General features: G+C 33.3%; 3 protein-coding genes across 3 annotated transcripts; 2 read left to right on the top strand and 1 right to left on the bottom strand.

Moving 5' to 3' along the window:
- Nucleotides 1-2,278: 2,278 nt before the first annotated feature.
- LOC110683725 (elongation factor 1-alpha) lies at nucleotides 2,279-4,979 on the bottom strand. The gene is made up of 3 exons (XM_021860121.1): nucleotides 4,849-4,979; nucleotides 3,456-3,933; nucleotides 2,279-3,337 (listed from the first exon to the last, which is right to left on the bottom strand). Exons 2-3 carry the CDS (start codon nucleotides 3,915-3,917, stop codon nucleotides 2,456-2,458), a joined length of 1,344 nt encoding a protein of 447 aa, XP_021715813.1. The 5' UTR covers nucleotides 3,918-3,933; nucleotides 4,849-4,979; the 3' UTR covers nucleotides 2,279-2,455.
- Nucleotides 4,980-16,030: 11,051 nt separating this feature from the next.
- LOC110683861 lies at nucleotides 16,031-16,357 on the top strand. The gene has a single exon (XM_021860269.1). The coding sequence runs from the start codon at nucleotides 16,031-16,033 to the stop codon at nucleotides 16,355-16,357; it is 327 nt and encodes a 108-aa protein (XP_021715961.1).
- Nucleotides 16,358-16,372: 15 nt separating this feature from the next.
- On the top strand, nucleotides 16,373-17,545 carry LOC110683860. The gene has a single exon (XM_021860268.1). It carries the CDS (start codon nucleotides 16,373-16,375, stop codon nucleotides 17,543-17,545), a length of 1,173 nt encoding a protein of 390 aa, XP_021715960.1.
- Nucleotides 17,546-17,791: the final 246 nt, after the last annotated feature.

Here is a 17,791-nt window from a genome sequence, read left to right as displayed (position 1 = left end):
AAATAAAGATACGGAGTAACAATTGATGAAGGGTAAAACAGCTACCTCAAGTAGCGGTTTTAGGTACTTAGCGGTTTTACTCTAAAAAATAAAAAACAAAAATAAACTTATCTGAGCCTACGTGGACAGTAGTTCCGTAGATAAGTTTCATTCCGACGCAAAAGTGTAAATAAGTTTTAGGGCTTGTTTGGTTGACATAATAAAACATTGGAATTGAAACTTCCTATGAATTGCAAATTTTGTTGTTGTTTGGTTGGCAAAAATTTGATGATATGGGGGAAGTGGAACTTCCTAGGAATTTAGAGTTCCCACAAAATGTAGGAATTCACTTACCTAACCCCCCCCCCTAGGTTGAAAATTTCATCATACAACATGGTACACCCGGTCAAAATGCATGAGTTATAAAAACGCAGAAAGAACATTGTATACAAATACAGAGTATACGAGAAAAAAAAAATCAAAACATTTTTATTCCTTATTCATTATATACATTCCATATTACTTTTGATAAAAAAAAATTCATTTTTTTTGTTAAGAGAAAGAAATTGGGTTTATAGAGAGAGAAACTATGGTTCCCTCAAAAAAAAAAAAAAAAACAAAAAACAAAAAGAGAGAGAGAGAGAGAGAGAAAATATGTTAAATTTTGAATTTCAAAGTGATTTAATGTTATTTCGGAGTTGATTTATCGTTTTGGTGAATCATTTATTGAAAGATCGATGTAATTGACAAATTCGTTGTTGAGATAAAAGGTATCTATTTTTATGTTTTGGTGTTATTTTCTTAGGTTGAAGATGATGTTCTTCCTATTTTGATCAATGTTCTTTTATCATTTTTTTAATTGCAATGAAATATGTTTTAAGTCTGATCAATATGTTCTTTAAGTCTAAACTATATGTTCTTTACAATACAAACAATGTTCTTTGAGGCAATATATATTAATCATGTTCTTTGGTTATAATAATACAAATTATGTTCTTTAGGTATAATAATACAAATTATGTTCTTTTTACTTATTTAATATGTTCTTATATTTTGAATTTTAATATTTTTTAAAAATTAAGAAAGAAATTTTGAATTATATTTGTGTAAAATTAATTTTAGATAGAGAAATTTTTTATATATGAATATTTTCTAATTCAAATGTAATATTTTGAAATGATTTGACATTAAATTATTAATAAAACTCAATTCATAATTATTTTTTACCTTTTTGATAATAAGTATCTCATAATATACTGTGTTCTTTATATTTCAGTGATATATTCTTTTATAAATTCATGATGTACTTTATAATTATTTGTTATGTTCTTTCCACTTTAATCTGGGTGTACCATGCACATGGTACATCTAGGTGTACAAACCACTAATTGGAATTTCCCATATATTTGCAATTCATGGAAAATTCTAATTTCCTTGTGAACCAAACGACACCTTAAAGTAACCATCTTTTTGTAAATCATCCTTTAAAATACTTGTAAACAGAATTTCGTTGACAAGTTTTTCTTTTTTGTTTTTGACAAGTTGGAGAGAGGAGAAAAATTTTGTTCTCCTACTAATTTTTAAACATCACATGCATATATCTAAAGTTGGAAGTAATTGTACTTTAAAAAAAAATAAAAAAAAATTTTTAAAAAAAAAGCGAAAGCAATTGCACTAAGTTAAAATAAAGAAGGCATCTCCAACGCCATGCAACAATTCAGTCAACTGGAGATAAGAACGGATATCAGACTTAATCATGCACCGAAGGAGTTACGAAATCTGGTCTTGGATATCCTTTGCCTATGTTCTAGTCTCACCTACTTTTATTGTTGTTACGTGCCAAGAAGGGTTACCTCTAGAGCTCATGATCTGGCAGCCCGGGCCAGGAATGGGGGATAGAAGTAACTGACTAGCTGTCAAAAAAAAAAAAAAAGTTAAATTATAATTTTTTCTATTCGGTCGGTAGGATGAAATGATTTAGATAGAAACCTCTCATACGTCAACCCAATCAAGATTAAAGCTATGCAATTTCAGAGTATGGGGAAAGGAAAATCTTTACCCTCAAAGTGTTCCTACCAGAAATTAAACCCCTAACCTCATCCTTATCAATTCTCAAGCTTACACTTTTATCTTACACACCCGCCACAATATCAACATGAAGTTTTAGCATTTAAATTTTGTTAAATTTGACTTATTTTTTCTTAAGTTAAGTTCTGAGCTGAAGCACTTTCAGTTGTATGCACTTATGCAGCACTTTTTTAGTTGCTTTGGAAGTTTGGAACCTTGATTCAAATCGGACTTTCAATAACAGTAGAATTAATGTTGAGACTATGGTAGGCGACACAGGAACACAAACACAAAAATTCTGGGCAGCTTATAAAATTGAGAACTCAAGAATCTAAATGACATAAAACAGTACACAGAAAACCTTCAAGAGCCTAAACAAAACTTTAAAATTACGACTTGACAAAACATCCTATTTCTTCTTTAGGGCAGCCTTGGTAACCTTGGCACCGGTTGGGTCCTTCTTCTCAACATTCTTGATGACACCGACAGCAACAGTCTGCCTCATGTCCCTCACAGCAAAACGACCAAGGGGTGGGTACTCTGCGAAAGTCTCCACCACCATAGGCTTGGTGGGAATCATCTTAACCATACCAGCATCACCGTTCTTCAAGAACTTAGGCTCCTTCTCAATCTCCTTACCTGAACGCCTGTCAATCTTGGTAACAAGCTCAGCAAACTTAACAGCAATGTGAGAAGTGTGGCAATCCAACACTGGAGCATAACCGTTTCCAATCTGTCCAGGGTGGTTCATGATGATGACCTGGGCAGTGAAGTTGGCTGCCTCCTTAGCAGGGTCATTCTTGGAGTCAGAAGCAACGAAACCACGCTTGAGATCCTTGACAGCAACATTCTTAACATTGAACCCAACATTGTCACCAGGGAGAGCCTCTGGAAGAGACTCGTGGTGCATCTCAACTGACTTAACTTCAGTGGTCAGTCCAGTGGGACCGAAGGTAACAAGCATACCAGGCTTCAACACACCAGTCTCAACACGTCCCACGGGCACCGTTCCAATACCTCCAATCTTGTACACATCCTGAAGTGGGAGACGGAGGGGCTTGTCTGAGGGCCTCTTTGGCTCGTTGATCAAGTCAAGAGCCTCAAGAAGGGTTGGTCCCTTGTACCAGTCAAGGTTGGTGGACCTCTCAATCATGTTGTCACCCTCAAACCCGGAGATGGGAACGAATGGGATTTTGTCTGGGTTGTAACCAACCTTCTTGAGGTATGAGGAGACTTCCTTGACAATTTCTTCGTACCTACCCTTTGAGTACTTGGGGGTGGTGGCATCCATCTATATAGAAAACAAGGCATGATCAGAATAGTGCAAACACTGAAAACTAAAACAAACTAAATCATAGGAGTATAGGACTCAATAAACTGCATATCAATGAAACAGTGGTAACTTATACCTTGTTACAACAACAGATCATTTGTTTGACACCAAGGGTGAAGGCAAGAAGAGCGTGCTCACGGGTCTGACCATCCTTGGAGATACCAGCCTCAAAACCTCCAGTGGTGGAATCAATAATGAGGATAGCACAATCAGCCTGGGAGGTACCAGTAATCATGTTCTTGATAAAGTCACGATGTCCGGGGGCATCAATGACGGTACAGTAGTACTTGTTGGTCTCAAACTTCCACAAGGCAATATCAATAGTGATACCACGCTCACGCTCGGCCTTAAGTTTGTCAAGCACCCATGCGTACTTGAAGGACCTCTTGTTCATCTCAGCTGCTTCCTTTTCGAATCTCTCGATCACACGCTTGTCAATACCACCAAGCTTGTAGATCAAGTGACCAGTGGTGGTCGACTTTCCAGAGTCGACGTGGCCAATGACCACCAAACTGATATGAATCTTTTCCTTACCCATGATGAACTTTGTGAAGCTGCTTGCATAAACAAAATGAGTTAGGAGTTAGGACCAACCCATATACAAAAGAAGAACAACAAATGATGCATTACATGGGATTTACACTTCAATACGACATCGAACAGCTACAGAACCATACAACATACAACACATTTCATTGGATACTATTTTTTTTTTTTTTACACCAATGCAAAACATACCAATAAATCAGATTCAAGCTATCCAAGGCATCATTTAATCATCGCAAATAATCAAATAAACAAGTCAAACTACGATGAATCTCTAACACACATCAGATTCAATGTTTACCACACTAGCTCTGTAATTCAAATTCATGCAGTAGTTTCTTAGCCCGCCAAAACCCCATCAAATTCAACAGTACACAAAACCATCATAAACTAATACATAGCAAGCCTAAAAAACATCGAACAATAATAACACCATATATTAACTTGATTTTGAAATGAAAATTGATTCAAAATTGACAAAAAACAAATCAAGATGAACAATTTCACAAAAAGCAATCAACAGAGTAGAGATCTGAGTAGCAAAATCATAAACAAAAATAATCAAAGTAACACCCAAATCAACAAACACAATTTAAATGTAAACTAACAAAACCATGCAGCTTAAATCCAGCATAAATTCAAGCATAAAATTGAATTCAACCCCGCAACTTGACCAAAAAACAACCATCAATTTATCAAATTAACTTAAACACACACATAAACAGAATCAATCAACTCAAATCTAACTTCAAATTCAATAAAAACAACAAAAAAAACTTAATCACAAATTAACAAAAAAAAAATTACAAAAATCATCAAAATAATAAAATAAACAGGAATTGAATCTGTGCATGCAAGATTATCAACAACATTTGAAAAAAACTAAATGGATAATTTGGAATTTAGGAGAGAGAAAGACGAACCAAGCAGAAGATGAGCAGAAACCCTAGCCGAGAATGAGAGTTAAGCAAATTGAGCAAAGAGGGTTTGCAGAGAGAGGCGGGTTTTGGTTTTTATAGTAGAGGCAAAATTTTGCAAAGGAATAGAGTAGGTCAACCTGTATTTGACCAAATTGTCCTTTCATTTTTAGGTTGAATTTACCAAATTGTCCTTGTCAAATTTTTTGATATGATAAATGGGATGATAAGATTAGGGATGGACAATGGTCTATTGTTTGTTTTATTATTATGACTAGTTTTGTGCCCCGTGCGATATCCGGGTTATTTATGAAGTCTATTTAAATCTAACCAACGTGGTGCGACACTCAAATTTTATTTTATCGAAAATTCTATTCAAAATAGAATTCTAAACTAACTTTTTTTATCTTATGAAGTCAATTTGAACCTATCCAACGTGGCGTGACACTTGGCGAAAAGTTAGAATGTCAAGTGTCGCTGCCTCGTGACCTGGCTAAAAGTTTAGCTTTATATATTAGTTATATGATGTGAAATTTTGAAAAATAATTGAGGTTGGTCTTTTATTAGTTTAATTAGTATAGTATCCGTGTAAATGTGTAATTTCACGTTTATAAAGTTAAATTACAGAGTAGTAAACCATAAAAATTCAAACTTATACTTGTACAAATAAAGAGGTAGAAAAACATACGAGAATAATGATTTTATTGATAATTTGTGGGTTACAACTCTTGTAGATCTCTTGATTCTTCTTTCTAAAGGATTAGGGTTTTGATATTGTTTATAGTATGGGGCCTTGTCGGCTTAATCCATACTATGTACCTACAATGTTTGGTAGTAGGGAGGAGACGAGTCTTGTGACTTATTCCATCTGAGCCTAATTAAACCCTAGATTCAACCCTCTTTTTATAGAGAGTCGTAGAGTAATTTACAAGGTAATAATCATATATTATACGAGATCTGAACATAAATAACTTATATTTTTTTATATTATATCCTTAATCACATATCTGACACCTAATAATTAACAATATTTTGGTGTCAACAAATGCCCCCTCGAGACCTATCGTGGAGATTTGATATCGGATGCAACTTGGTCTCGAAATTTTCTTGTAGAATCTAAAAGCAAATTTGACATGCCTCCATTATTTCTACGAATTTTGATACTTGAAGAATGGAGATGATGAAGAGCGAAAATTGTTCCACCGAGCGTGCCAATTTGTAAACTATATAAATTCAAACCTACAAATCTACAATATACAAATAAAGAAGTAGAAAAATATACGGGAACAATGATTTTATTGATAATTTGTGGGTTACAACTCTCATAGATCTCTTGATTCCTCTCTCTCTAAAGGGCTAGGGTTTTGATATTTGTTTACAATACGGGGCTTTGTCAGCTTAATCCATGCTATGTACCTATAATGTTTGGTAGTAGGGAGGAGACAGGTCTTGTGACTCATTCCATCTGAGCCTAATAAACTCTAGATTCGACCCTCTTCATATAGAGAGTCGTTGGGTAGTTTACAAGATAATAATCATATATTCTACGAGATCCTGAAGATAAATATCTTATATATTTTGACATTATCTCCTTATTTACATATATTGCGTATCTGATACCTAATAGTTAACAAAATTTCGGTGTCAACATTAGTATCTCACAATATTTAAACTATGATTAGATTAATGTCTAATAGTGAAATCCTTAATTTAATGATGATGTTAATCACATTAATGTGTACCCATTTATCACATTATTCAATACTACATACTACCTCTGTTTCATATTTTTGCAACTTTGAGGTATTATTTGTGAGATATAAATATTCCAAAGTTGCAAAAAATATGAAATGGAGATAGAATAATATTTTCAATTCATTGTTGAATATAAAAATCTAATATATATAAATAAAGTAGATATTTTTGGAGAGCATTGGGAGAGCCACATAAGAAAAGGTATATTTTCGACCAATCAAAAATTAGATTTATATTTTATTTTAGAATTAAAAGCATTGGGAGCGCCACATAAGAAAAGGTATATTTTCGACCAATCAAAAACTAGATTTTTATTTTATTTTAGAATTAAAAAATTCAATCGCCACCTAAACAAAAGTGACGAATGAAATTTAAAATTTTTGCCACGTAGGTAAAAGCGACGAATAGTAATTTATTAGGATTTTAATTATTTAAAAAACTAAAAATTATATTTAGATTTAAGGATTTATATTATTTGAAAAAATAAAAATTATATTTTGATATTTAAAAAATACCCTGATGATATGATACTTTCATATAAAATTTTAAAACTTATAATGCAAGAAAAAAATTAAGAGATAACCAAAAAAATATTTATATACAAAATGTATATAAAAATTCGTGCATCGCACGCCACATAAGCAAAAGTAATATTTCGACCAATGAAAAATTAGATTTATAATTAATTTAGAATTTTAATTTTCAGTCGCCATTTAAGAAAAAATTAACAAATGAAATTTGAGAATTGAAAACAGAAAATAGTAATTTAATATTTAAATTATGAAAAAAACAAAAATTATCTTTTACATTAGGATTTATATTATTTTAACAAATAATTAGAAATTAAAAAATATATTTTGATTTAATGATTTTATCTAACTATCCGATGAATGAGATAACATTTATTTCAATTTATATATTCAAGTTCTATATACGTAAAATTTGAATAAGAATAATTTAAAACTTAACAACATATTTTACCTTAAATTAATGTTAAAATAATAGAATAGAAAATAAAAACAAAAAATATTAAGAAATTACAAAAAAATATACTAAATGAAATATTTAAAAACCGTGCATCGCACGGGCTTACATCTAGTATAGAAATAAAGATATTAAAAAAAGCCAATTTTTTCACAATATATTTGGATCATATTTTTCCTTTAGGATCAGAATGAATCGAGCCCAACCAAATGGTTGTTGGTGTAGTAGTGATTAGAACTACACTTGGTACTTGGTAGGGGGGACTTGCGTTCGATCCCCCGCAACAACGGACTTAGAAAGGGACTGGAACCTAACCACCCAAAATTATCCCCGAAATAGAATTAGGCCAAAAGGATGAACCAGATGAAACACACACACACAAAAAAAAAAAAAAAGAAAAAAAAAGAAAAAAAAAAAAAGAAAGAATCAAGCCCATTCACTATCTAATAGATCAATACTAAGTACATTACCATTCATGTGTACTTTTATTTTAATCAACATGATGAAATATACTCTATCCGTTAGTCACAAACTTTTTAAATATTAGGTTTACGATAAAATATTCGGTGTAAAGTTGCCCTAAAATAATCAATAGCTACCTCAACACAAATAAATTAAAGGAAAAATTGGTAAAAATGATTTCAACTTTCGCTCATTTGCTTTAAATAATCCCAAATTTAGATTATATTTAAATAATCTGAACTTTAAAGGTCATTTATTCGTTGGTCCCAATTAACCGATCAACTTTTAAAGAGGTAATTTTTTTATATTTAAGACACGCGTCACCACGTGATTGGTCAAAATATATATAAAAAAAATTTCTTTAAAAAAAAGAAGAAAAACTAAAAAAATTATTTTTAAAAAACACTAACCCACGATTACATAGGGATGTTAGTGGGGCAGGGATTGGTTTCGGTTGGTGGGTGGTGGGTGGGGTGGAATTGGAGATAAAAACCATACCCGCCATGGGTGATGGGGTGGGGGTGGATTTTAGGTTATACCAGCCCCTCCTCACCCGCCCCACTTCGTACCCGCCCTATCCCCACTCGCCCCACTTCGTACCCATCTCATCCCCACATGCCACATCTATATATTTACTACTTCGTATTATATATATATATATATATATATATATATATATATATATATATATATATATATATAATAAAATTAACAATAATTTTTTTTTTTTTTTGTAATTTATATTAATTATGTAGTATTGTGTATTGAAAGGTGGGGATTAGGCGGTTCTTGGATGAGGATTAGGTGGGGGTGGATATCCAAGTGAAGGGTGATGCAGGGATGGTTTTGGAATTATACTCGTTGGGGCAAGGATAGGATGATGGATTTTGGACCCTCCGCAGGGATAGGGATGGGAGTGGGGATGAAAATTTTAGGTGGAGATGGGATGGGAAGGCCAACATCCATCTCGCCCCGCCCCATTGACATCCTTATGAATAACGATTACCCCTCCCCAGCAACCGCTCTTCCCCAGCCACCCTGCACCCTTCCCTTACCCTTTCGCTACTCCCACCCACACCCTGCCCCTCAAACCACCTCCTCGAAACCATCTTTTTCGATCCCCACCTCCCCGAAACACGAACCACCTTTTCCCCAACTTACCAAGACCCGAAATCTCCTTCCTCACCTCCCCGAAACCCAAAAGCATGAAATCGTTCAAAAAAATCCCTACCATGGTCAGTGTGCGAAGGATGACGTGTGGTCGATGGATGGGGTTCCCTGGGTTTGAGGGAGGGAAGGAGCTTGGTCCGTTTGCGGAGTTAGATTAGCAGGGAAGGGGTGGAGTGCGGGGAAGGGAGGTTAGTAGGTGAGGTTGTCGGAAAGAGAATGGGACTGCTGGAGGGGTGGTGGTTGAGGGAATGGTGGCGTGGGTAGGGCCGAGTTCTTTTTCCTTTTTATGTAGTAGTTTTCTTAGTTTTTCTTTTTCTTTTTTTTAACTAATAAGGTCATGACACATGTCCCTTAACTTGTTGTAATAGGTTAGGTGATCGGTTGGGACTAAAAAAAGCAAACGACCCTCAAAGTTTGGATTATTAAAAAATAATCCAAAGTTGGGATTGTTTAAAGTGAATGGGCGAAAGTTGGGATTACTTTGACTAATTTTATTTTCCAAAATAAAATTGTCTATTTAATAAAGACCAAACAAACTTTTATATGTGGTTGCATGGGTTACTTCGTTTGTGTTATAAGGGTTACTCAATCAATGTTATAGGTGTTAAATAGTCAGTATTACAAAAGTTACTCGATCAGTATTACATATTTATATGGGTTACTTTGTTCAATGTACACGCGGTCACTTGGTGTAGTCAAGCGTACACAAAACCCGTTGTAGAGACCAATATCTAATGAGGATTGACGACGGACCATGTAGTTTTATTGGAGACCATAAATTTTTTATTTTTTTTTAAAAAAAAACCTCTCACATCATAAAGTACAAATATCCTTTGTGTAAACCTAATTGACATTAATATTATTAGTGTACATCAAACATTTTTACTTTTGTAGGGTAATTGTAAATTTGTAATGATGATATGATTTTAAATTAAATAGACATTGATATATGTTACTTTTGTAGGGTAACGTACTTTTGTAAGGTAATATAGTTACTTAAATTTCACTCACCAACATTTGATTATTACACAATATTAGAGATTAACTTTATCATTATGTATATAGATCACGTTTATTATATTGGGTAACTTTTATTCATAATATAGCAGGGTAACTTTTATTTATTTTGGGTAACTTTTGATCATCTTTGAGCTTTACAATACATGTACAATATTTATTACACCAATTTTGATTAAAAAGTTTGTAATGCTTAATGTCGTCATATCTTAGATTCTTAAATTTTCGTTATACTGTTTTTTATTCATAAATAAAAAAAATTTAAAAATAAAATAGCACTTAAATATTTGGTTGCCTATTGCCTACCCAATTAATATGACAAACAAATTAAAGAATTATTATTACATTATGAGTACACGGGTATTATTATTACTCCAAAGATAAACTACATACTAACATACACATTCCGAGATTATTTTTCATAATCAACCAAATTTCTTAAAAATTGCAATGTTGCTCCCAAATGTGAATTAATATCGAGATTCGTCCTATATATGATTTTGAAATATATTGTTTTGAGGATAAAATTATATGCATATTTTATGAAAATATATGCATTTTTTATAAAATAAAACTATATACATCTTATATATCATATCATATAACTAATATATAAAGCTAAACTTTTAGCCATGTCACGATGTTGCGACACTTGGCATTCCAATTTTTCGCCAAGTGTCGCGTATAGATTTAAATAGACTTTAGAAGATAAAAAAAAAGGTTAATTTAGAATTCTATTTGGATAAAATTTTAGGATAAAATTTTAAGTTTATAATTTTATTTTCGATAAAATACCGAGATACAAATTGAATTATAATTTTATTCAAAAAAATTATTAGATTATAATTCTAAAAAAATATCATATAAATTTATTTTTTATGCCATAATATTTTTTTGTGCCCATGAACACAGAGTAAACTAATTTAGGGGATAAAAACTTAATTTAGAATTCTATTTTCAATCAAATTTTGATAGAATTTTAGGATAATATTGTTAATTTAGAGTTTTATTTTCGATAAAGTACCAATATTTCATACGTAAAAATTGAATTATAATTTTATTCAAAAAATAATTATATTATAACTCTCATAAATTATTATATAAATTTATCTTTTGTATTATAATATTTTTTTGGATCAAAATAATTAGTTCAAAATGTACCACATCCATTATTTATAATATATTCTAATCAATTTAAAAAATATACTTCACAATCAAATAACTAATATATAAAGTTAAACTTTTAGTCTGGTCACAAGACAGCGACACTTGGTGTTCCAACTTTCGCAAAGTGTCGCACCACGTTGGATAGATTTAAATATGATAAAAAAATTAGTTTAGAATTCTATTTGGATAGAATTTTAGCATAAAATTGTTAGTTTAGAGTTTAATTTTAGCATAAAAATTGTTAGTTTAGAGTTTAATTTTTGATAAAATACTAATATTTCATATGTACAAATTGAATTATAACTTTATTCTCAAAGATTATTAAATTATAATTCTAAAAAATTATCATATAAATTTATTTTTTATATCATATTATTCTTTGGAGTGAAGGAAGTAGTTTAAAGCGTAAAACATCTATTTATAATATATTATATGTACTAATCAGTTAAACTAATAAACATCACAATCTAATAGAATTATACTAGATGAAGCCCGTGCGATGCACGATTTGTTTGAATTTTTTAAAATAATTTTTTTATACATATATTTATGTGCTAAAATTTGTTATATGTTTAGATAAAATTCCTAATATCAAAAGATAATACTTTATATTTAATTAATTTAAATTGGAAAATCTTATTCGCCAATTTTTGCTTACGTGGCATTTGAATTATTTAATTATAAAAGATTTTAATAATCTCCTATTTAATTGGTTACTACTAAAATTTATAATCCTACATGGCACACTAAGAAAATTAGATCCTATGTGGCTCTCTAAAAACTCGGGAAAAAACTCCCCTTTATATATATATATTAGATTACTATGTAGACCTGTCAATTAGGGTTAGGTCATGAGTCATCTCACTTTGGGTCACTTCAAGTTACGAGTCAAGAAATGTTCAATCCTTGCCCAAAGTTTTCGGTTCGGGTCAACCCCAACGGGCTTTGAACAACTATTTTATTTAATTTATTTTTTGCTCATTTTTTTAATGTATTAAATTGGACATTTTCACCAACATTATTATTTGTTATTACATGCCTATTAGATAGCAAATATTCACAAAAGCACATCAATTCCTAACTAATTTTGTATCAATGATATATTTTAAAATTTGACATATAGATTAAAAATTTATCTTTAAATTTAATAAACAACCCGGGCATTGCACGAGCACAAAACTAGTTCTATATATTCTAGAATCAAATATATTATCTATTAATAATAATTGATATTGCTATCATAATTATACTAAGATAAATCCAATCAATAAGTAACTAAGTAAGAATGATATAAATTTTGTTTCACGGTAAGAACATCCTAAATAAATTGATCACCACCGCCAACATTTGGTGTGAATGGACAATTATACCCTTACTTCTTCATCGCCCTCTTATCCTCCCGGTGACCCACAACCCCTTCCAACCGGCGATGACCACCACTACCTTGATCGACGACCCACCACACCCCCTCTATGGTGACCCACCATATTCCCTCGCCGGCGGGAGGGTGGTTTTTTTTTTTTAATTTAAGGTGGTGATTTACTCAACTGAGTTGAAATGATCTGAACTGAATTGTTTATGAGAGAAGAAAATCGGGAACTGAACTGAACTGAACTGAACTGATTGGAGTTGAAGTGAACTGAACTGAAATTAAGCTGAAGAGAACATGCCCTTAGAAACAGATTATCTTGTATTTCAGCATGTGAATTACAAAGGGGGCATATATAATGGATATTAATATTACGATAAATAAAATTATTTCTAGTTTGAACTTGGAAGAGCATTATGTAGTAGTTGCCAAATAAATATCTTTAGTTTTGGAGCAATATCTAGTTCTAAATCCAAGAAAATTCTCATTTTGTAGGAGAATTAAAATTATGAACTAACCACTTTACCGTAAACTCTGCATCACTAGAAAAACCCCAACAAGGTTCATCTAAAAGATCATTAACTGACAAAGGAATACTTTAAATTAATGGACTGAACTATGTGAGGAGGTACCACTAAAGAAAGAGCAGCAATATCCCATGAACGATCTTCAGTAATAAATTGATCAACCACAAGGTCTAGATTTTGAATATGAGAAATATTTAAATCTAATAAAGTAATCAAATTCGTAGATTAACACCAATTTTGTAGCCAAAAAGAATATTTGAACTTGATCCAACTCAGCCCTTTAAGAAGAAGAGGGCAAACTTGTAATTTTTTTTTTTCAAATCCAATAGTCCTTAGCGTGGGGTTTACATTAAAAAAAAGTGTTATGTTTTAAATATTTAGTCCGAATAGTACGAACCGGCCCACAAATTATTATAATCTGAGATTATTTTCCAACCTAACTTAGCAAGGAGAGCAGTGTTGAATGCGTGCGTTTTCGTTAAACCTTAAATTTTTGTCCCAAGAAATCATGGGGAGACCATTCTTATCCGGAGATTGTTTCCAAAAAACATTACGGTCAATTTGATCCAATTGTTAGTGATTGTTTTAGGAAGACGCGCAGTAGTCATAGCATAAAAAGGAAGAGCTTCCAAATTAATTTGAATTAAAACAGTTTTACATGCCTTTGAAACCGAGTTCGAGAACCAGTTATTCAGTTTCTTCTCTACTTTTGCTAAAAGGTGATGGAAATCCAATTTAGTAAAAGACGAGGAGTTAAATAGAATACCTAAATAATAGCCAAAGAATGAATTAGGAGCCGTATTGAAATAACTTGCTAAATTTAATTTTCTAAAATTATTTACTAGCTTTGAAAAGAATATAGGGAACTTATGAAAATTGATAAGTTGCCCGAACATAGAAGAAAATTCTTTAAGCAAGGTTTAATTCTATTTACTAGGAGTTTAGCTATTGCTTTATAAGTTGTAGTACAAAGACTAATGGGGCATAATTGATATGCCTTATTTGGATTGTCAATTTTTTAAATTAGTGTAATAATCGTATGATTAAGTTGTCTTATTAAAATACCATTATGAAAAAAATGTTTTATTACTTTACAAATATCCATTCCAATAATAGTATAGGCCAATAATATTGGAAAATTGTAGGCCCAAAACCGTCCGAACATGGAGCTTTGTATGGAGACATGTCGAAAAAGACATATTGAATATCCATTCCAATAATAAGCCAATAATACATGTGAGTTGTATGAGCAGATGTTTTTGTATTGCTTGAGAGGTTTACAGAGTGATTGGATAGTTACAAATGATATTGGGATTCTCTCTATTTATAGGCCTCTTATATACAATAGAACTTTCCAACCTCCTTAAATGGAGGAATCTAGTCTGTAACCTCCTATAAGCTTCTATACTATTTTCCATTACAAAGCCTTGTATGTGTAGTATTTACGAAACAATCTACAAAAGCCTAGCACTTTAGATATGTACACGAGGTGCTTAGATAGCTCTAGAACCTTCTGGACAATTACCGAATTATGCTCCACATTTTAGAAGTTTTCAAGCCTCATATGGAAATTTCTACTTCACCATGACATTCCTTGACCCGTAAAATAGTGGACCCCCCATTTTTAGGTCCATTTGGACTTCATTATAGTTAGGCCCCCAATGCCCCCTTATTGTGTTTACTATCAATAATGTGGTGTTTAGTAGTAGTAGAAGTCTTATGAAAAATAAAGTTGTATGAGGGGAAGAGCTTCACTAGCAGCTCAAGGGCATACCTTGTTGCCTACCACGAAATCGACCAGACGAAGCTAATAAGAGTGTGGAGCATAAGTCATGACATCGGGCCTTACGTCTTGTTGAATTATGTTAGGGCTCGATGTATTGAAACTTTGGTGAGGGGGCCCATGGCCTCGATCTGCTTGGAAAGAGGCGCCATGCTCCTTTGCCTAGCTCCTAGAACAAATGGTGCTATGGTCCTTTACCATGGTTAATTGCTTGGGAGAGCAATGTCATGGTCCCTTGATTGGTTTTTGTTGTTATATCTCGTATTTTAATTGTGTATAATAATAATAAATATGAGTTTTGTAATGTTATAAGTATATGTAGTTTTGATGGAGAGCTTAAATGAAAAATGCTTGTTTATGTGTTGTGAAATAATACTCGTTCTTTTACCTATTTGGTGTTCCCTTATTGTCATTACACATTTTAGTATTTTATCATATATTGTTTGACACTTTAACGTTGATCAATTCAACTTCTTATTAAAGTAATCCTTTTTTCAATAAATAGATGAGCTAATTTTTCAAAATTTAAGTATCTACGACACAACTTGTTGCATTGATACAGTAACAAATAGCTAAACATAACTATGTCACATAGGAATTCATCAAAATTTAAATAAAAAACGCTTAATTGTATAGTTTTTAGATGTCACACATCTTTCCCAAGGATATTGAATTGTTAGAATATATGTAAATATATTGGGTTGACTTAGTATATAATTAGTTTGGTAATTATATATATCCTAGCCTTATTTGTAGCTAGTTAGTTTACTTAGATAAACTCATGTATTTGTGTATTTATACCCATCCGTAATCAATGAGAAGATCAACGATCAATCTCTTTCATGGTATCAGCTAGGGTTCCAATCCTCTGACCCTCTCCACGCAATCAGCCCATCTTCTCTTTTCTCTACTTTTTTTTCTTTTGCTTCTTCCGCTGCTAATCCACAAATAACCATGACTGACAATACCTCCAAGTATCACCCCGCCTTAACCATCACCAATGTTAAGAGCCTAATTCCGATTACTTTGGATGCCAATCATGGTATGTACCACTCTTGGGCCGCTCTCTTTAAAGTGTTGTGTAGGGTTCATGACCTTACCCATTACATTATCCCTCCCACGGAGGCCCCAGAACTCACCGCCTATCAAGCCTCAAAATCGGCAGACCTTGCCTTTTGGAAGCGGCTTGATGCCGCGGTTCTCAACTGGATTTATAGCTCTATATCTCCAGACCTTCTTAGTGTTATTCTTCTCAAGGATGATACCGCTCACGGTGCATAGGCTCGCATCGAGTCCATGTTCCAAGACAACAAAGCATCCCGGGCTTCTCATCTCGAACAAGAGCTTGCTGATCTTGATTTCGAGAATTTCTCATCCATTGACGGATATTGTAATCACATCAAATCCCTTGCCGATCGTCTTGCGGATGCCGATGCTCCGATTCCCGATACCCGTCTCATTCTGAAAATGACAGCAGGTCTTCCGGAAGCCTATGCCGGTATGGTAGACTTCATTCAAAATCAAGAGCCTTTACCTTCCTTTGAAAGCTGTCGTTCTTGCTTGAAATTGGCCGAGCGGACCATTAAAAACCGCTTGGCTAAGGAGGGTGGTCCTTCAAGCCGACCACCGACTGCTCTTGTCTCCTCCACCGGTGGCAACCAGCAACCGGATTCCATGGCTCAACCATATGCCTCCAGGTCTGTGACAAAGAATGCAAAGCAAAATAAAAAAACGAATTCAAAGAATTCGAGTAAGCCCCGCAATTCAGGAGGCTCGGCCCAGCAGCAATCCGGTAATGGGCAGCCCTGGCAGTATTCACAAGGCCCATACCCATGGCCTGGTTGGGCCCCTTGGATGGCTCAGTGGACCAATCCACCTTGTCCTTACCCAGCTAGGTCGTGGACTCCCAGGCCTGCCTCTTCTCAAACTACCAGCTCTCGGCCAGGTGGGCCAGGTATTTTGGGTCAACATCCGCAAGCTTACAGCGCCATAAATCCTTCCCCTACAGATATCAAGGCGGCTATTCATGTGCTCGCTAATTTAGGTAAACCGGATAACAATTATTATATGGACACCGGTGCCACGGCTCATATGACGGACATTGTTGTTGGTAGTGGTGATTTAATTCCGATTATTGGTCATGGTAGTACTAATTTACCTTCTCCATACCCCCCATTTACCCTAAACAATGTTTTGCATGCTCCCAAATTAATAAAGAACCTTATCTCTGTTCGTAAGTTCACAACTGATAACCAAGTATCCATTGCCTTTGATCCTTATGGGTTTTCTGTTCTTGACTTACAGACGGGGGCCACTCTAATGAGATGTGACAGTACCGGTGACCTCTATCCAATTTTTCCATCCAATCAAGCCAACTCTAAAGTCAATCATTCAAATTTCATTGCTCTTTCCTCGGATCTTTGGCATAGGCGCCTAGGCCATCCTGGAGATGCCGTCTTCACTCTTTAAGTAGTCAAAAATTTATTGATTGTAATAAGGCTTGTAGTTCTTTTTGCTCATCATGTCCTCTTGGCAAATTATCTAAATTTCCTTTTCGTGATTCTGTGTCGCATACTACTTTTCTTTTTGATATTATTCACAGTGATTTGTGGACTTCTCCTATTCCTAGTTCTAATGGCCATTGTTATTATCTATTGTTGCTTGATGATCACAGTAAATTCTTATGGACATATCCTATTGCTAAAAAATCTCAGG

The sequence above is a fragment of the Chenopodium quinoa genome, unplaced genomic scaffold (assembly GCF_001683475.1).
Source record: "Chenopodium quinoa cultivar QQ74 unplaced genomic scaffold, ASM168347v1, whole genome shotgun sequence".
In the NCBI taxonomy this organism is placed as follows: domain Eukaryota; kingdom Viridiplantae; phylum Streptophyta; class Magnoliopsida; order Caryophyllales; family Amaranthaceae; genus Chenopodium; species Chenopodium quinoa.
Note: the sequence above shows the minus strand (reverse complement) of the source record. Positions and strands in the feature narration are given on the sequence as shown.